At 40.2% G+C, this 18,667-nt stretch overlaps 6 protein-coding genes across 8 annotated transcripts in view; 2 read left to right on the top strand and 4 right to left on the bottom strand.

Moving 5' to 3' along the window:
- The window catches only part of spz3 (Spaetzle domain-containing protein 3), a 9,827-nt gene extending 7,069 nt beyond the window's left edge, over positions 1-2,758 (top strand). For both annotated transcript variants that reach the window (XM_018021000.2, XM_026811814.1), the window contains exons 5-8: positions 1,113-1,237; positions 1,322-1,597; positions 1,717-1,842; positions 1,913-2,758. In XM_018021000.2, the coding sequence (XP_017876489.1) occupies positions 1,113-1,237; positions 1,322-1,597; positions 1,717-1,842; positions 1,913-2,105 (720 nt within the window). In that variant the 3' untranslated portion in view covers positions 2,106-2,758. The remainder of the gene's footprint in view (positions 1-1,112; positions 1,238-1,321; positions 1,598-1,716; positions 1,843-1,912) is intronic.
- Positions 2,759-2,855: 97 nt separating this feature from the next.
- On the bottom strand, positions 2,856-6,354 carry LOC108622880 (uncharacterized). Its single transcript, XM_018020993.2, has 3 exons — positions 6,037-6,354; positions 5,050-5,208; positions 2,856-4,053 (listed from the first exon to the last, which is right to left on the bottom strand). The coding sequence occupies exons 1-3, from the start codon at positions 6,095-6,097 to the stop codon at positions 3,809-3,811; spliced, it is 465 nt and encodes a 154-aa protein (XP_017876482.1). The 5' UTR covers positions 6,098-6,354; the 3' UTR covers positions 2,856-3,808.
- Positions 6,355-7,433: 1,079 nt separating this feature from the next.
- On the bottom strand, positions 7,434-8,554 carry LOC108622866 (uncharacterized). The gene is made up of 3 exons (XM_026811839.1): positions 8,439-8,554; positions 8,078-8,236; positions 7,434-7,696 (listed from the first exon to the last, which is right to left on the bottom strand). Exons 1-3 carry the CDS (start codon positions 8,485-8,487, stop codon positions 7,470-7,472), a joined length of 435 nt encoding a protein of 144 aa, XP_026667640.1. The 5' UTR covers positions 8,488-8,554; the 3' UTR covers positions 7,434-7,469.
- Positions 8,555-9,046: 492 nt separating this feature from the next.
- LOC108622885 (uncharacterized) lies at positions 9,047-10,909 on the bottom strand. The gene is made up of 3 exons (XM_018020999.2): positions 10,849-10,909; positions 9,548-9,784; positions 9,047-9,485 (listed from the first exon to the last, which is right to left on the bottom strand). Exons 1-3 carry the CDS (start codon positions 10,907-10,909, stop codon positions 9,244-9,246), a joined length of 540 nt encoding a protein of 179 aa, XP_017876488.1. The 3' UTR covers positions 9,047-9,243.
- A 3,076-nt stretch (positions 10,910-13,985) lies between these two features.
- LOC108622899 (uncharacterized) lies at positions 13,986-16,535 on the bottom strand. Of its 2 annotated transcripts, XM_026811813.1 has the most exons (4): positions 15,168-16,535; positions 14,935-15,104; positions 14,458-14,592; positions 13,986-14,396 (listed from the first exon to the last, which is right to left on the bottom strand). In XM_026811813.1, exons 2-4 carry the CDS (start codon positions 14,990-14,992, stop codon positions 14,170-14,172), a joined length of 420 nt encoding a protein of 139 aa, XP_026667614.1. In that variant the 5' UTR covers positions 14,993-15,104; positions 15,168-16,535; the 3' UTR covers positions 13,986-14,169. The 2 variants fall into 2 exon arrangements, with proteins under 2 accessions (XP_026667614.1, XP_026667613.1); XM_026811812.1 differs by having other exon boundaries at positions 14,935-16,535.
- Positions 16,536-16,539: 4 nt separating this feature from the next.
- Positions 16,540-18,667, top strand: part of LOC108623008 (uncharacterized) — a 6,152-nt gene continuing 4,024 nt past the window's right edge. The window contains exons 1-2 of the mRNA XM_018021242.2: positions 16,540-16,953; positions 18,214-18,381. Of these exons, the coding sequence (XP_017876731.1) occupies positions 16,902-16,953; positions 18,214-18,381 (220 nt within the window). The 5' untranslated portion in view covers positions 16,540-16,901. The remainder of the gene's footprint in view (positions 16,954-18,213; positions 18,382-18,667) is intronic.

The raw sequence follows: 18,667 nt of genomic DNA, 5'->3' as shown, positions 1-18,667 counted from the left end.
GATTTAAAATTTTGCAGGTAGCTTTTTAATAGCAATAGGAATCTATAATAACAAATTCAACATGCTAGCATTGTTTAAGTATATAGCCTATACATCCTTAAAGCTGTGACGATGTCTCTGAGCTCGGCGTCACAGTTTCATTGAGAAACAGGATGGTAATTGAGCAGAACCATAATTTATGCATTCATTTATCGAGACTCAATTATTTGTTAAAAACACCGAATTATTTCGTCTTAATTGTCATCTGCAATAATCGTCTAGCTACGAAACAATTGTTTTCTCGATGAAAACGTCCTTGCGGTCACTCGTGGGTGTTCCGACTGCATTGCTAAACTGTATCTTACGTACTTGCAGTCGTAGCCAGTCTTATCATAGAAGGCATCTGGTACGAGGATGCGTAGGCCACGTTTGTCGTACAATTTGCAAAATACGAGCTGAATATCTCTTATCGCTCGTCTATTGCGTAGGTGCGAATCCCGGCGCCCCGGCATCGTTTTACAAGCGTGAAGTTGGTGAAATAATGAATTTCGATAAACAGCAATTTGAATATTGTATAAAATTTGAAATTTATTTGACAAGTTTGGGCAAGATTTTCAAAGAACGCGCATTGTTCGTTTGCTAGAGGTTTGGACATATATGTATAGACGGTTCGCGTGTGCGAATGGTCGAAGTTGTAAAAGCCACGTAGGTACATACGCGTGACAAGGCGTGGTACATACGCGGGACAAGGTTTTATCGGGCGACCCTTTCCATGATTTACCATTAAGATATAGCCACTTTGTCACCCACATATTTCTTATCTTTTCCACTCTAGCGCTGCGTCACGAGAATTTTTGCATTTCACGTCTGCTAATCAAACTATTCTATTTAACCCCTTGCCGTACTTTAACAAATCTGACTCGTGATCATAATTCTATACCAAACGTGGTTATAACGTGGATATCACGTGGTTATAATCTCACGCCCAATGAGAATGTGCAAGGTTTCCTATAAGCATAAAGAGAAACGACCTGGGAATCCACAAGGCCTCAATTTTTCCGAGCTAAATGTTACAGCAAAGAGTTAAATATCGATAGGCAATTGTTTAGAATGTAGGATGAAATCTATTTCAGATACTTTGGACTGCGCTCTCCGTTGCTTTGGGTGTCGAGTTGAGGGGAGACTTGGTGCGCGGCGTACCTTGCATTAAAAAGTATCACCAACTGTTCTGCCCTACTGCCGGGAACACGTACCCGATGTAATTACAATGATGATACGTTAAATTGAATAATTATTAAATAGCTGCCTTTGCATCATGCCAATTTTCTTGTTTCTCTCGAAGAGAACGGATAGAACGTTTCATCGATGAGAACAAAGCGTTGATGAAGAGAATGTATGGTGATTTTGAGATGAATCCAAAGAGGGAGCCTAGCCACCGGACTCGTAGGAGAAGAAAAAGTCGAGAGGCTACGAAACACGACCTTCCCGACGGTGGACCCAGTCTGCTCGATGAGGTCGACCCAGGAATTGAGCCTGACGGTGATTCGTTCTTTGCAAACGTGAGAAGAACCAGGAATCCGAGACAATCACCTGGGAAGAATAGAAATGAGAGTGGAAGGTACGAGGAATACAACGTTTCTCATATTTTTGAAAATTCATAAAATTTTTATAGTATTTCGATATAGAATCTCTGTCAATTAATTTCTGATCGACATAAAGTGATTGAACGTTTTTTAGAGTCGATGCTTGCGAGTCTAAAGTGGAAATTGTGACACCCTACTGGGCCAGCAACAGTGCTGGGAAGATCCGTGCCATCGTGAACACGCAACACTTTGAACAAGCGATACATCAAGAAGTTTGCTCGTAAGTATCAGCTTCCACGTAAGTAACTTTATACAAATTTGTTCATTTTTAATAAAAATTGATTTTATAGAAAAACCCAGACGAACCGTTGCACGGGGGACTGCGGTTGCGAGCAGAAGTATAAGTGGCACAGACTGCTCGCGTACGATCCCGATAACGATTGCAGAGGTATCTTCATGGACTGGTTCCTCTTCCCCTCTTGCTGCGTCTGTAGATGCGACCCCATTCCTAACAAATTTTCCCCGCCCAACAATCGAAATTGAAATCGCTCCGTCGATACTTGAACTCAGCATTCCAAAACAAATTGCAATGTAAATTGGTTTTCGAGAACGCGAGGAAATTCTTCAAGCGTCGTTGAACGAAGAAATTTTGTATAGCGTTGCAGTCTTTATAGGACTGCATTTCTTATTCGTTTAATTAGTCATTGATAAGGTATAGTATATGTATAGATTCATACTTCGAAATCCTACTTATTTATCACTTATTAAACTTATCTGTTCTGTTCCTCCGTACTTACTCATCCACGTTCTTCCCACTTCTGTGTTTAATTTAAGTATGAGTAGTTAAGCAAACGTACGCCTTTATTTGCTGTAATTCCAATCCCAACAAAGCCGATAACTTATTAAGCTATTATCGATTACATAACTTAAGTAATTAATTAATTCCCCTTTCGTATATCACTATTTGTTCTTCCCTATACATGATAAGTTTACAGAGTAAATTTCGATGTACGTAAAAACTTGATCCCACAGGTAATAGTGTATAAATTAAAATATTTATTAAGTTGCAGGTAAAATCGTAGAGAATAAAATCTGTATTCCTATGTCTAGGTAGAATAAAATGTAAATATGCAAAATAATTATTCGATGCAGGTAAAGTGATCGAAAAATAAATGAGTCACGATAAGGTTTGAAATATAATAAATTTAATGATATTCGTTTATTACATATCGATTGTACTTCATCCTAAAAGTAAGAAAGAAAAGCGAATTTTTGTTAACTATAAGCATAAACTAAGTCTACGAATTTAATAAGAAAATAAGAGAAACGCTAATTATATCAAATATTCGCTAGACGCGAAAGCGAAAGCAAAATTTTGATTTATCGTATACATTGGACGGATTCCTGATAAGCTACTTTCTTCAATTTTTGTTCCTTAAAGTAGTTTCACGACTCAAGGGATTAATATTACTAATTCAAGATTGAATGCGTTAAGAAATATCTACACGTAACAAATTCGATTAAAAAATTTCTATAACAGCAACGCAAGTGCACAGCTTTCGTGGTTACAAGGTACGTATTAAATTGGATCGACGTGAGTTAAATTTTAGTTCTACAACCACGTCATACGTGTCAGGCTTATATACAGACATGGTACAAAAATATTTCAATTAGTTTCCTTACGAAAATAATTCTAGACCGTGTTAAATAGTCGATTAGATTAAGTAAAGCTTCTCAGCACGGTGACGCAACTACTCTAACGCGTAAACCGCTCTATTTAGTACGCGACTAACGAGGTATGCCTAACTATAAAACGTTAACGAACTTGTCTCGGTCGATTTTAACATGACACCATTCGTTACTCGCTGCTATGATCAAATCTGAAATTGTCTTGACAATTTTATTACCCGTTTACTGCTCGAATTGCTACAGATAAGAAGGACTTCGACAAGCTATAAGAAAAACGGCAGACATAAGAAAATGATCTGCGGACTTTTATGCGAAATAAAACGTTTTACGATATCAATTTAAATAACAATTTCTCTCGCGTACACATTCGCTTTACGCGTTCTTTATACTTTCGGTAAATACGTAAAATCCGCAGTCTAGTAAACACGTTTCAACTAATGCAGAGTCTGAAACAAACAATTATTCTTGTAGAGAAATCGATGTGAAATCATAAAAAATTGTTCCCAGATGATTATTGCTAAAGGAAGAAGAGAATACTCGATGCACTCCCCGCCTCGTTAAAGGAAATTGTATTTCGATTGCAGGGAACGATGGCCGACGACGGCCAGCGCAGCGATGAAAAGCGGTTGCATAACCGATGCACTCGTCGCGGAATTGCAAAAGTCGGTGCTGCAAATATGACAGGATTCGACCATGCCTCGAGCTGAAATAGTTGCCGTGTTGCCGCAGGGACCGTCCGTGATGTCCGCCTCGTCCACGTACGGGGTTGAGCACTGACGGATCACCACTCGTTCACCGTCCTCTGAAATCAAACGCAACAGTCAATAGCAATGTCATACATTAAAATTGGATGATCGTGGAACGATCTCCGGTCTTGACAGGGGCGAATTATTATCAGTGCTTTCAAAGATTCAGATCAAACTTGGTGAATGATATTCATAACTCTCACAATCGGTTCACGTGCACCGAGTACGCAACATATATAGATTGTTTCCGTTGTTTGTCAGAGCGGAGTATTGTTCGAATGATCTAGTGCAACAGGTTGTGTAACGACCGCGATTCAAAATACGCCGAGAATCTGCGGAAGTAATTATAGTACGAACAACGTTGCGCATTCGAACAAATCCCGCAATCCTCACAAATAACTCGAAGCGCTCTTAGGATCATCTAATAACAAAAGGGTTGAAATACCTGAATCGAAGAATTAATAGAATGTACTACGCCCGATTGAAATGAAATCATTTCGCGTTTGAAAATGAGAATGATTCCGACTGGACCAGTGCCGATGGCCTCAGGATTGCCATTAGCGTTATGGATGTCATTAATCCTATAATACCAGTCGCGTTAATCCGATTAACTCTAATATTCATGAATCCACGTCGCGACGACTGAGTTTTCTTTGACACGGGTGTGGTTTCGACCTTGGTAACATGCAATTATTCGCAATTACGGTGTAGGTGTACGTGCCATGACTCACGGGTGCAACTTGGAAGACGTTGATCATAGGTTTATGCTATTTTCCAGGATACACGCGAGCGAACTAATGCAAGTTTTTACGCGCAGAACGTCACTCCCAATTAAGTAATATTATCTTTCTGAGTAACCAGGAAGCCTTCGCACATCACATATTGCAGTAAGACTGTTTCGCTGTGATGCAATTTTATCAAAATACAGTGGGCAGTCCAAAATCGGAGTTTGAAACTTTATTACTCGATGTTTAAAAGTAGATATGAGAGAGGAAAATTATACATTCTGTCTTCCATAAATTGAGAACAAGGGGGTTGTTTATGTCACTCACCCTTCTTCACGATTTTCCGGCAGATGTGCTTCGAGGTGTCGTACGAGCTGGCTTCGCATTGTGGCGTATGGAAATTGAAGTGATGATCGGTAACGTTCAATGGGTCACCGCACATCGCGTTCACGTTCGAAGCGCAATTCCAACATCGTAATGCCAGACCTGTATCGTAACAAATCATGAAAACCTCAACATCACGAGCAATTACAAGAACATTAAACAAAACTGTGCGCCGGACGGTTTCATAAAATAGTTCCCACCATCGAGTCTACATGTATACGTGTTAAAACTGCTAGACTTGTTGATTTACAGAAATGTTTTAATCGCAACAGAATTTCCTTGCGCTATTCCGTAACAGTTGAGTAATGAAATGAGTAATTAAACGCGTGGAAACTATATTAAATCAGCACCTGAGGCGTTTCAAAATGGTTTATGATCAAAATGTTCTCAAGTTCGTACTTGGCGATAGAGTGACTCATACCTATTGCGCAGATTTTAATTCCCTGAGACGGAGTAGGTAATAAAAATTATATTTCCGCCGATATCGATCCGTCGTTACTCATTATGTTAGAGATAGAAGTGCAATTTGAAAATAATACCTAATTAAAATGATATTCATAATATTTCGCGCGTCTTCTTAATTTCACGGTTATACTACTTAAACCGCTTTATTTGCCGAATTGTATCCCGAGAAATTTTATATATACTGCAAGAAGATCAATCAGTTTTTTTGCTCGTGTTATCTGATCAAAAATCCATAAACACGGAGTAGGTATTTAACTTGCATCAAACCATTATCTATGATTAGGCACATACGATACATTATTCATTGGAACACTGTAAGCGGAGGAAAATAACTGATTTTTACTGATTTCATTCTATTTTTTGTTATATGTACTATATTGTACGTTTCATGAATAATAAACTAGTTTTCTCTATTATTTCCCGTTATTAAAAATCCGCCTAACTATGTACACGTAAGTGACTTACCTGACTGCGCGAGTAGAATCAAACCGAAGATGACCAAGGTCAAAGTTAATCTGGAGAACATGTTGCTACCAAAATGTCTACCGATTTAATGTGATTGGTTGCGCGCGAAGTACGATATCGCTGGTTTATGATCGTTGATAAGTGAAATGCGGTAGCATGTGGTTCGAGAAATAGTGAGAGCGAAACTGGCAGCTTCACCGAACGTGTTCACTGTTCACTGCGTTACTGAAGAGAAGATGCTACACCCCCTTTTTGGAGGCATACACGCGGTCTCCTACTCCCATCCCTTCTTCGGAGGTCTCTCCTCGCTTCACGGGGCACATGGATCTAGCCTGGGCCCGTCCAATAACGCGGCGCGTATGCACATACACGTAATCACCCTGTAACCCCTCCGTGGACAACGCGAGGAAGTAGGAGTCAAGAGCGAACAACAGAAGAAGGAGCCTTTTAACCGAGAACGCAACAAGCGAAACAGTAATTACGGAGCGAGCGAGAGAAAGGAGCATTACTCAGGGCCCTCATTGCCCTCATTAGGACAATTACTAGACCCGTCCGTCGCCGTTGCGGTCTTCTTTGCTAGATTCACGCCAGAAATTTGAAATTTACAAATTTACATTGGCAGTAATCGAATTAAATGATGCCAGATTTTTTTCAATTACACGTTTCAATATCGCTCATTTTACACGAATCTCTTCTTAACCGTGACGTTTACAGCTTTTCGCTCGACTAATTTTACCTTGTAATTACAGAGATTTGTGTTAGTAATAAAGAACAATAATCGTTCTTCATTTTTTCACCTCACGTTTTTAGTGCTGAACGTGAAAAGGATACCAGAGCACGTACTTGACCTGCATAACTGATTCGTTCTAGCCATAATTGTAGACTCTAACGTCACCGCAGAGTGAAACCGGATACAATAAAAAATTTGGCAAATCCCAACGCAGCATACATACGAGGCTACTTGCAACTCGAATTGGTTACAGATGTGCAAGGGTATTGCATAGTAAGCTTGCCGACTCGTTAAGAAAGGTTCGCTGGGGGTCAGGAAACCGTTTAACCCCGCGAGACATTACCGAATTGACTCGAGCATTTGACCCCTTCTTCCCTTCACCCAGATGCGTCTACACACACGTACGCGTGTATCGTAGCCCGATTTCGTGGGTATTAGTTGGAGCAGTTACCACCATCGATGCAAAAGGTTATTACACACAGTGGACCGTGACTCCCTGTCCATTCATAAAGCCATTTAATTTCTGGCTCGAAAGTCAACAGGCTTTTCCGGCCTGCTCAACGTCACCGTCTTCCCTTTCGTGATACGTATTAAAACTGGAAATCACGAAACCAGATTCTTTTACCTAATTAAATAATCCGCGAACGAGGGCAAGAAACAACAGAAATAGCGTACTACGATATTTTATTTTAACGATTAACAATTAATTAAAGCGAGCAACGTTACGACACGCTACGGCGATTAAGATCGTGAGGAACACGTTGAAGTTTTCCAGAATGAATAAATCAGCGGTACTTTGCCCGTTGCAGGCGTAGCTTTTGCAGAAGAGGCACACGACGTTGGATCCTGGAAAATATTCCTCCTGTTGGCAGTATCCACCGATTTCGCGTGACGGCACGCAACCTCGTACCGTCACCAGCACGCCTCCATCTGCATCATTAAGGAAATAGTTGTTTCATAGCCTCACCGGTTTCAAGGTAACGTCACGAAATACAAAAACTTCGTTCCGAGTTTAGTAATTCAATTAATTAATGCAACTATTCTTCCAACGCAAGAGAGGCTGAGGATACCTGCCGTTTTATTCTCAACGTCTTACGACACACGTATAGGAAGTCTCGCACAAATATAAAAATAGATTTTCACGTGCCTCCGTAATTACTTAGGATTTAGACGTACGTACAGGATCAACGCTAATATAAACACATGTACATACGGGCATGTGTAGATATATGCATACGGTTCGTATACGTAATAAAGATGAGCGCATGCAACACTGATCTATCTCTGGATTCTGCTATACATTACACGCACAATCGACGATGGCTTTTAGACAATGTTGAGACTCGTTTCGAGGGCAGTGTGTTAAGTCGAAATAAGGCGATGCGAAGTAAGGATCGTTGCACTCCCTTGTATGGCCTCTCCTTACGTCGGTATTGCACTCGTAACACCATAACTCTCCTCTCGCACGATCTTCGAACAAACAATGCAATTATTACCTTAAATGGATCTTCGACTGATTTATTAGCTGATCTCGTACGAAACAATAATCATAAAAATGTAATACGCTTATTTTGTCATTGTGCTTGTCACTTCGCTATTACGATGTCTCATCGGTACCAATTTAATCGATCTTTCGTTTTTATACAGCGCATGAAAACCTAGAGCTACTTACCGAGATACAGGAGAAAGATTACTGCCGCCAAACTGACTTGGCCAACCATGTTGGCATCACTTTGGGATCTATGTGTGTATCATCCAAATCTCCTCATTACCTGTTATCTTATCTATGTTAATAAAAGGACAATAAAACGGAGTACCTCCGAAGACATTAAATGGAATGTGACCTGGGATACAAGCACGTTCATATCAGACAGTTTCCTGTAATTAGTTCCGTTTTACAAATTGCGTTCACAACGACAACAGGCTTATACATTTTCTTGTATGTTTCATGGTTTGTGCAGAAATATCGTGATGAACCAGTTAAGGGTAAGCCAGTAGCGTTTCTTTATTTATATAAACATTAGCCAAATTCGATTTCTCGTAAGCCCACTTCGTTTGTACAATACACGTACATTCACTTATTCTATACGTCATACACTTATTGCTCGTTGCTGTGTTTAGTGATCCATGACGCAGTACAATAAATGCAAATGTTTTCGTAAAAGTGAACACGCAGTACAGGCAATGGTTGTTGCGCAATCACCGTGACGTCGTTAAATGCATGATGTCGTGGCAAATTTGAAGCTGTATAGATAGAAAATCATATATAAATGTAAAAAATATATACAAAAAAATGTTTATTTCGCTAAGAAATTTATTGATACATAAACTTTCTCGCCAAATATGAAACGTCGAGTATGAACAATCCCGTATACGTATGCCGTGGATATTAATGTGTGCGTTTTCAATTTTTAGAACGCGCTATGAACTCGGTGAACTCATAATTTTTGCAATACATCGCCGAATGCGTGGCACGGTTACGCGGTGTTGTACAGATTGGCAATGGCCACGGCCGCAAGAATCGACGACAGAGTGAAGAGGATCCTTGGCGAAAACGCGTCCGAGCTGTTGCAGGCGTCGCTCTCGCAAAGATCGCAATGTTCCACGCTCATTATAGGGTCGCCGATGAGCTTTCCTTTCCCCTCTATCGCTTTGCACGGGTCGATCGTGTCCGTCTTGGCCATCTGGCAATTCCTCACTACGACCTCCCGCTTGTTCACTGCCAAATAGAATTAAACACGTCCGTCAAGCTGTCTTAATTAGTAGATTCTCACGATTTACCTTTGAGGATCATTTTAGCGCACGCCATTGGCACGGCGACCGGGGAATACTTCGAGTCGTCCACTTCGAAAATCGATTCTATGGGACGTAAAATGTTGTGTTGCTTAACGATACGTTGTTGCCAGTCCCTCATGCGCGTTACAGTACATTCTTCAGGTTCAATGTTATATGCCTTTGGATCCGTGCCGCATCCGGGAGTTGTTTCCGAAGTGCACATGTAACATCTTAAAGTCTCGTCTGCAAAATAAAATTACTTCTTTCATAAATAAGAAAAATTGTGAGTGTATTTTCCTTCCTTTGTAACGACAGAAGACAGCACGTGGGTGCTAATGTAAAATAATAAATATTGTAGTAACAAATAATGTCACGTTCTTCTTGGAGAACGATATATGGGACCCATTTTTTTGTATTACAGTCCAACGATTCTCTGTTGCCCTCTGGTGTAAATATAATCTATTCCCTCCGGCGCCGGATAGTCGCCGCGCCGGAATCTTCGCGTACACGCTTATACATATACTACAATTCTACCCAATGAACGAAAAAGCTCGTATACGCTGGAAATATTTGTAATTAAGCTTTACAGTGTCCAGTTTGTCCAGACCCACGCATTTACTCGCTCTGTGTAGACACATAGTTATTATTTGGGTCGCGGTATCGCGGCGCCAAGAGCCGTCGCGGCGGCACTCACCCCCTATCCTCGACCCCAAAGCTGTAACTCGCAGTTCGACAAACCACAGTTAACCTACTACCCTTATGGCTTTTCGAATGATTCGGCATCGATTTCTCCCCGAAAGTACACGACGCTACGTCTCTCAGATTTTATCAAATGAATTTAGCAAACGCAGAAATACTATTAAGTCGGATTATGATCAATCATCAATTATAATTATAGAACTTCTTATTTTTATATAAGATTGTATAGAATATAATTCTTTGGCCCAACTTTGAAGTTGAATAGTATTCTTAAATAATACTTATGTCCCTAGCTTTGTTATCAATTCGTAAAATTAAGTAAATAATAAGATATCTACTGTTTAAAAATAATACGAATAAAATGTATCATGCTTCGCTATTTTTACAAAAATATAAAAGATGGAATGCATAAAACTAGTAAATTACTCTGTTATCGCTCTATCGGAAGGAACACATGCCAAGTGATCAATCATTTCCTGATCACCGATGATCAATAACGATAATAAAAGAAAAACGGACCAACGCTTTACCGAGCAAACGTTCCATTCTCACGAAAGTCAATTTTAAAATACCATGCATTTTCACATTCTTATGCAAAATATAATCACCTGAACGAACGACCAAGATAAGCGCGAGACAAATGATCAGCACTGCGTTTCTTCGATACATCCCGAGTGTTGTTAGGCAAGTGTACAAAGAGGAGTTAAAAGCCTTTTCCTCTGCCGGACGAAGAAGTTTACTCTCGGGTGGCGGAACGCGAACTGACGGAGGGTGAACTACTGGCACGGGGAAGGGTTGTCGTCGAGTCGACAGCCTGATCGCGAGTATGAGATTGCCAGGTTCGCCACTCGCCAAGCCGCGCCACTCCGCACCTCTTTTCCTCCCCCTCTTCCTCTTTTTATCTCACCCTCCCTCTGTCTGCCGCCTCTACGCCGAGTAAATCGTATAATCGTGTAAATTTACCATACTTTTCTCGTTTGAATCTTTTAGAGCGATCGCTATCAATTTCATCTTTATTCAACAAGGACAATCCTCACTTTACAAAGTCATATTACGATTCACAAGAATTTTTATAATAAGAAAAAGCATCTCGGAATTAAGAAGATAGTCGGAAAGAAACGGAGTTAAAGAAATACTTCACGGATTCTGTGATGCACCTGTTGCAACGCTATTAAAAAATGTTACGTGCCGTGATTAATAGCCGTTCTATCGGTTAACAGATGTTTAATCGATCGTGTCACTCGAACCATTGATCGAGCTTTTTGCGTATAATTCACGTAGTAAATGGATTCGGTATAAGTTTGGCAAGAATTTCAAGTACGATTCCTTTATGTTTGCGCACTGGTGGATCGTGCGCATAAATCGTGGTAGTAGCGTCGATTGACGCGGGCCAGGAAAGTGTAAACGCTGCCTCGAAGAACGTTAATCGCCTCTTATCTTAATTAAGCTAGCCGTGACAAAGACACTCGCGTTATTTTTGAAATACACGTAATCACGCATACATAGGTGTACCATCGGAAAATTATACCCTCAAACGTGTTCCGATATTTAGAGTTGTTAGAACTTATTAGACCGAGCTGCGCAGTTAGAGTTAGGAAAAATATTGGTATCCCAGAAAATACCAACGTTCAACCTTCGCGATTCATTGCCAGTTATTCGAACGATTTCCTACTACGTGCTCCGTACTAAAACTGTTCTACTTTCAGTTCTACTCTCAGTTCGTCCGTGATCGTAAAATTTATCACAGTCAACTTTTGTAAATACACCCCGTGTCGTATAAAACTTTTGGAATTTCAGGCGAAGCACGGGAACCATGATTATACTTTACATCACGTAACAGTAATAACAAATTCGTGATCCTACAGGATCGTGTAGTAAGAAAACTGAATACCTTAACTTGGGTACTATTGCTTCTTTTCAGGACTTGATCAAAACAAAAATTCATCGCAGCACATGATTTGTGCTTCCTGTGACCTGTTTCCCTTACAATTTGTCCGTTTTAAACCCATTTCCCGTTTATTCTAAATGAATGGGACAATCATGGCTCGTAGGATTGCAGTTGGGTCAGCGATGGAGCATCATTAATCATCGATCGTTTTCTTGGTCTCGGTATCAATGTGGGTATGAGATACATGGTAAAGAAAGCAGAATAAAAAGGAAAACGAGTGACGCGAGTTCGGCGCCGGGACAAGGCGCGCGGCGTCTATCCAGGACACCAACGACGCCGTCTAGCTCATCGTCAGTTTTGGATTTAGCAATTACTATGAGATCTAGCACACATTCTTCGCCCTCTGTTTTCTTAATCAACTTGCCTAAATACACAAATTGCAATCGTCACAATACCATAAGACGCTTTATTGAATTTTAAATATACGAATGTGCAAGTGCGAGGGAAACTAGATTATAGGGACATGCAGATCTATCATCGAGGCGCATTAGCAACACGACGAGCTAATAAATTTAAACCGAAAGTGGTAATAGCATTATGATATCCGTTAGCCTAGTAACGAGTTATCCTCGCAGGGATGTTCTGTAATGCAGATAATGCCTTGGCATGCGTTCAACGCGTGTTGAACACCGTTCTCGCGGACAATCGACAAATCAAACGATCGCGCCTTTAAGAGGCTCACCGTCGCGTTCAGATATAATGGATCCATCAATTATTTCTTAATTAAGCTTTAACATCGATTCCAAGTGTATAAATTCGTGTATTATAATATAACGATGCGAAAGTTCCAGTTTTTTTTTACTCGTTCAAGTATCGCTCTTCTCGTTAATTCTGGAGTTCGTTTAGAAAGAAAGCACGACTATGTATACATAATATAACGCACATAGCCGGTAATCCGCAAGCAGAAATTGTTGGTGCGCAATAATGAAAGTACGTACATATAGAGCTTGCGAAGAGTACACCGGCTCGAGCGTCAGGACGTTCGGCGCCACATAGCCGCGACCCAAATAGAAATAATATTGTCGGAGGGAACTCGGAGACGCTGTTGCGGATGATGGAGGACGAGGAAGAATGACCGTGCATCACCCACATTTGCTTCTTCCCAGTCAGCTTTATTTCTCCGTCATAAGACCCTGTATGGTCACCTTGAATCTAACGACTCACTCCTAACATTTTCATCGACGCTCCCCCTTTTTTACTATCAACTTTTACTGTACAAAATTTCTTCATTGTCCTTCTCATTTGTGTCAGCTTGTTTTGCCAAAATTTGCTTCTGCTTTTTCTTAAAATTTAGATAGTGCGAAGAATTCGACAACGTGACATAAGAAAAGTGTTTCCAAAAACAATTTTCCAAAGTCGCTTCTTATCTGAATCAGCTTGATTGTGCAACGAATGCACAAGCGTTCGCACTTTGGTAAAGGGATGAAACAGGCGCGTATTGACGACTGTTACGGGCGTTGTTTGCGTGGGATTCACCGCGAGAAATATCCTATTTTTCAAAGGAACGTTATACCATCGGAGACATTAAACGAAAAATAAAGAAAGTTCTTTCATGCTGATAAATCAGCTGACGACACCCACGACAGGTCGTCCCTTTCGGGACAGTTTCGCTTGTAAAGATGCAATAATAAGGATGACGTGGGTGGCCGCGGTCGGCCTGTCGTTTGTCGCTCGTTCTTAATAATTCGATGCCAGCCCGGTGAGAATAACATTATTGGCTAATTCGTTGACGAGAGTCATCGAGGAAGGGGGATGGTCGCTTTCGATTGAGTTTCAATACTCCTTCGTCCAGTTGATTTTATTATAGCTTATTTACTTGTACACCATTCTGCTATTATCGCTCCTCTAACTGTTCCGTGGCACAAGGTGCAGAATAATTTACATAGGGAAAAACATGGAACCTCGTAACTACTGTGTACGCGTGTCCTTAACGAGTTTCTTGTGTTGTGTGATAATGAATTTTCCTTGTGTCATAATCGTGTCAGGTAGGGTTCCTCAGCAAAAAAATGATGAACTGGCAGAACGCGTACATGGAGATCGTAATCTTCGATGAGAATCTTGTAGACTGATTGCACCCTGCACCCTCGCACTCGCATACGAATTGATAACTATCGCGTACGTAACGGCCTCTATAGCATTCCCTATCAGCGTTTCGCCATTTCGCGCATTCACGTACTACAAAGTAGTCTCGAGTATTCATAAAATAATCTGCAAAATTATAATCGATTTATTCAGATTAATGCGAACGTTTTGCGTTTTCACTACTTACATATGTACACAGCTTTCCGACAAAATGGTTGTGACGAAGGACATGCTTTCAAATACCTAGCATCCACCATATTGACAGTGCAGTCTTTGTCCTTTTTGCTATTACACTGATAGCATTTGGTAGCAGCTTCTGATTCTTCAACGACAATTCACAAATGAAAATACTATAGTGTCAAAAATAGCTATTCATAAACTCGATTATTCAAAGTCTGTCTCGAGTACAACCTTATTATATTATTATTATTATTATTATTATTATTATTATTATTATTATTTTTATTATTATTATATTAGTAAAACTTATTTCCTGTCTATGTATTTGATGAAATAATATTGTACAATAAAATTGGGCAGAAAGCTTTCGCTTCGCAGTATTACTGGCAGTTAGTACAATCTGGGTTTTATTCGTACTAGATAAAGTACGTTTCCCGTTATCTACGATTGGTAAGCGCATAATTATTGTTTAAACAAGACTTACCTTTTTCAAATACAAACAAAAGCAACAGTACTCGTAACGCGTTTACTTTTATTCGCATTCTTAATTTCTTTTACGATTATATGTACAATCTTTCTCTATCCCTTTAGCCGAAATTGAAATGCGCAATTTATATTAAGATATTTAATTAGCATTTCCTATTTGAATAAGGCCTGAGGAATAACATGAATGAATATTAATAATAGTGATACCGATTGAAAGGTTAACGATCATACCTCAACGAATGGATTATCTAGGAGAATCGAAGCGCATCACGAAATATTCTATAGTACTTTCTACATTTTAAACAATCTGCTAATAATTGATACATGCATCGGATAGGAGTACTCAATCTGATTTAACAACTTTTCACTGATGGAACTCGGAAAATATTCTTTCGACCCGAGCATGACAAAATCGATATAGCTACTTAACTTGTTTCTAAATTTATACTGTCGTTACATTACTGCGTAACAGTGTTACCACATTTTCGACGTACTCGATAAGTTCATTTTATTTCGAAAATTTGTCGTCTCTATACGTGGGTAGCTGTTTGTCGATGAAAATGCATTGATAAATCCTTAAAAGAAATGCATGGAATATTTATCACTTGGAATATAATTGCTCAACATGTGTCAGGGACTCGCGTCGCTAAATGAGTTGAATGCTAATTGTAATGTCTCTGTCCGACGGTAAGAAAAATCGTAGGTACGATTTTCAAATCGAACTTCCTTAATCGATATCACAATAATTTTCATTGATAAAAACGATACAAATCATTAAATACATCTTTTATAATGGAAACGCATATCTTATCTCTCCGAAGTCCTAAGAATTATTACGGAATGTCTATGTAAAAAATGAGGCGAGACATTTTTCTGCAATCGATTCTACTTGTAGAGCTTAAAAAATATGTGGGTCAAAGGAAGAGGTGATGGAACGGCGATAAGAAATCGTCCGCGTTCCTTTCCGTATTGTTCGCGTGCGACTTATTACACGAGCTTCCATGACATTTCATGACGTTCAGTGTGTCACAGGAAAAGGGATATTATCCACTTAGCGTGTTCCAAACCACCACTTTACGCTCTATTTGAACATAAAGCTCCACGCACCGCCCACGGCCTTCCCTATTTAACTTCCAGCCCTGCCTTATCCGTCAAAACAATCATACTTGTCGTCATTCGCCATCAAACATTTACATCATACATAGGAAGCAAACAGTATTTACTCCTCGCGTGCAATCATGATCGAATCCTAATATATTATTAATACATTACAATAGATCATTTTATATAATTTTCAAATGCAAAATTCTGTAATAAAATATGAACGACGAAGACTTGTTCTAGAGCCGTTTTAAAGAAAGTACGCAAAAGTCTTTGGCTCGTGAAATGAGAAGTGAGCATGGTACTAAAAATCAATCTGACGGGCAGCATCCCCCCGCTCGGGGTTGAGCGTGTTCCACCGCCAAAAATATTGATTTCCCGTTGGAGGAGGAGCAGAACCGCGGGAGCGGTTTCCGAAAAGTTTGCGCGCTAGAATCGCGTTTGGGCCTTGGAGACTGCGAGCGTGTGGTATCGTTTTCCAGTACGTCCCGTCTCGTCCCGCCGCTGTTAATGGTAACCCGCGCGCAATCACGTATTCACGGTGGTGTAAGCATATCGTCGCCTTAGCTCTGCGGGCTTGCGCTGCAATCGCGTCGCGTCGACGACGAGCAGTGCTTCAGCAACTGTCGAGGCCGAATGGTTGGCCTCGTCAACCCTTGAATAATATCCATCTCTCTCTCTCTCTCTCTTTCTCTCTATTTCTCTCTCGCTCCTCCTCCTCCTCATCCTTTTCCCCTACGCGTCGGGGTGCATCTACGTTGAATCGGACCGCTGCAAGTCGCGTGCGAACACGGAGTGACCTACGAGAGGAACCGGCACTTTGATCGTTGAATTCGAAGGACAAGTGTCAAGAAGGATTTCAACATGAGACGATTGGTTCTCGGCCTTTGCCTACTGTTCGTTCTCGGTTTTTACGGTAAGCGTCGTCGGGCCCTCCTGGTTCAACGATCGGGGTGGGTTTACGGAGCTATCGATCCTCCGGAGTCCTTCTCTTCGGACCTACTTCCATTATTTCCTTTGTCTCTCTTTTTTACACGAGCTTAAACGACTTCGAATCAGGTCGTTTATTTTTATTGCTGCAACACAGACCCTAGTGCTGTTTTACAACCGCTCGTTAAGTTAATTGTTTTCTAATTACATGGGGACACAGAATGATTTAGTGATTACCCAGGATCCAAGAGTTCGTTATTTTCGTTTATGCATTTACGTATGTACGTATGTACGTAATTCGTCGAATTCAATCGTGACCATTGCGCAAAAAGTGAACCGACCCTCTTCCTCAAGTGTTTAAACGCTGTGTCAGTGGTACAATGATTTAACAATAACGGCTGCGTGCGGTATTCTACATTAAATTGAATAATGAAATCTGTACGCTTCAGGAAGTGTCACCGATTCCGCGATTTAATTTAATGCGAATACACGCGGTGCGTTACCGAGATCAATGATGACCAGGTATGCGCAAAGCTATCTTCCATCGTGCACGAATTCCCACGATCCGAGCTCGTTTATGGAAAATTCTCAAGACTAATAGTTCGTTTTTATTAATATCAACGTCGATAGGCGTCGTCGAGTTCCAGTCTTTTAATTCATTTTCATTATAATACTTTTTACATATAAATATATTACTGTGTTGTTTATTATTCGTTCATGTTTTACATTATGCATACTTAAGGGAATGAATGGAGAAACGAGATCAGAACGCGAAGACAAGTATACGTAAACTTATTATGGGTATGTCTTTCTAGGCCAGATAGCTGCATCGATTTTTATATCACTGGCTCGGAAAGTACAATGAACTCTTCCTTAGACGGTGCACATCATTTTAATACACATCTCTCAATTATCGTTATGGAATGTGGCAATGAAATTAGACAATTGGAAAACAGAAATATCGACCCACATAAAGTTACGCGTAATAATAATCGATCACACAGTTGCAACGATTTGAAGTACACTTAAGAATATTGTTCCATGATCTCGTACTGTTAATCAAAGTATTATTTCCGTTTCACACTGACCTTTCTTATCAATCGGTCGATAGTGGTCATTCGTGTCGCGAGTTATTACAAAAGCGGATATGAATTTCTTCTGCTATCTTGAGAACGCGACAGACATAATAATGCTTAATATTTAACTCCGAGGAATAATTGTAGCAATAATTATGTGCTTGTTCCAGGTATACACGGTTTGCAATGTTATCTTTGCAACAGCCACAACGATAGCCGATGCGCCGACGACCATCCACCCGATGCTCTAAAGAAGGATTGTTCCGACCTCAAGGACGGCGCGAAATACACCATGTGCCGAAAGATTACGCAAGTCATTGAGTTTAGCGTTAACGGACGTAAGTAATACCTACCTGGATTATTTCATCTAAAAAGGGTTATTATCCTTTTTACCACGTTACATCACTTTGTCCCCTTATCTCCCGTAGAATTATCTTTTATCTCCGACAAGTTCAGCACTGTTTTATCCTAGGCGTCAATTTTATACACCGATGATCCAATCGTGAATATTTATTCAAAACAAAAACATAAGAATATTTTTTGAACTCAATTTAAAGATTGCCATGTGTACCTATCTTTTAAGGATGTATAGGCTATACATATACTTAAACAATGCTGGCATGT

This window comes from Ceratina calcarata, unplaced genomic scaffold, assembly GCF_001652005.2.
Source record: "Ceratina calcarata isolate Rehan_Ccalc_2016 unplaced genomic scaffold, ASM165200v1 scaffold25, whole genome shotgun sequence".
Lineage (NCBI taxonomy): Eukaryota > Metazoa > Arthropoda > Insecta > Hymenoptera > Apidae > Ceratina > Ceratina calcarata.
The sequence above is the reverse complement of the archived record's forward strand: the minus strand, read 5'-3'. Positions and strand labels throughout refer to the sequence as shown.

What these genes read in the sequence shown, in the direction of transcription:
- LOC108622885 (XM_018020999.2), bottom strand. Translation starts at nt 10,909, where the DNA reads ATGTATCGAAGAAACGCAGTGCTGATCATTTGTCTCGCGCTTATCTTG. An exon ending in TATCTTGGTCGTTCGTTCAG is followed by an intron (nt 9,785 to 10,848) that starts GTGATTATATTT and finishes TTTATTTTGCAG; the next exon opens with ACGAGACTTTAAGATGTTAC. An exon ending in CGCTAAAATGATCCTCAAAG is followed by an intron (nt 9,486 to 9,547) that starts GTAAATCGTGAG and finishes TCTATTTGGCAG; the next exon opens with TGAACAAGCGGGAGGTCGTA.
- LOC108622880 (XM_018020993.2), bottom strand. Translation starts at nt 6,097, where the DNA reads ATGTTCTCCAGATTAACTTTGACCTTGGTCATCTTCGGTTTGATTCTA. An exon ending in GATTCTACTCGCGCAGTCAG is followed by an intron (nt 5,209 to 6,036) that starts GTAAGTCACTTA and finishes GTTACGATACAG; the next exon opens with GTCTGGCATTACGATGTTGG. An exon ending in CCGGAAAATCGTGAAGAAGG is followed by an intron (nt 4,054 to 5,049) that starts GTGAGTGACATA and finishes GTTTGATTTCAG; the next exon opens with AGGACGGTGAACGAGTGGTG.
- LOC108622899 (XM_026811812.1), bottom strand. Translation starts at nt 14,992, where the DNA reads ATGCGAATAAAAGTAAACGCGTTACGAGTACTGTTGCTTTTGTTTGTA. An exon ending in TTTGTTTGTATTTGAAAAAG is followed by an intron (nt 14,593 to 14,934) that starts GTAAGTCTTGTT and finishes TTGTCGTTGAAG; the next exon opens with AATCAGAAGCTGCTACCAAA. An exon ending in TCGGAAAGCTGTGTACATAT is followed by an intron (nt 14,397 to 14,457) that starts GTAAGTAGTGAA and finishes ATAATTTTGCAG; the next exon opens with ATTATTTTATGAATACTCGA.
- LOC108622866 (XM_026811839.1), bottom strand. Translation starts at nt 8,487, where the DNA reads ATGGTTGGCCAAGTCAGTTTGGCGGCAGTAATCTTTCTCCTGTATCTC. An exon ending in AATCTTTCTCCTGTATCTCG is followed by an intron (nt 8,237 to 8,438) that starts GTAAGTAGCTCT and finishes GTTTGTTCGAAG; the next exon opens with ATCGTGCGAGAGGAGAGTTA. An exon ending in TCTAAAAGCCATCGTCGATT is followed by an intron (nt 7,697 to 8,077) that starts GTGCGTGTAATG and finishes TTAATGATGCAG; the next exon opens with ATGGAGGCGTGCTGGTGACG.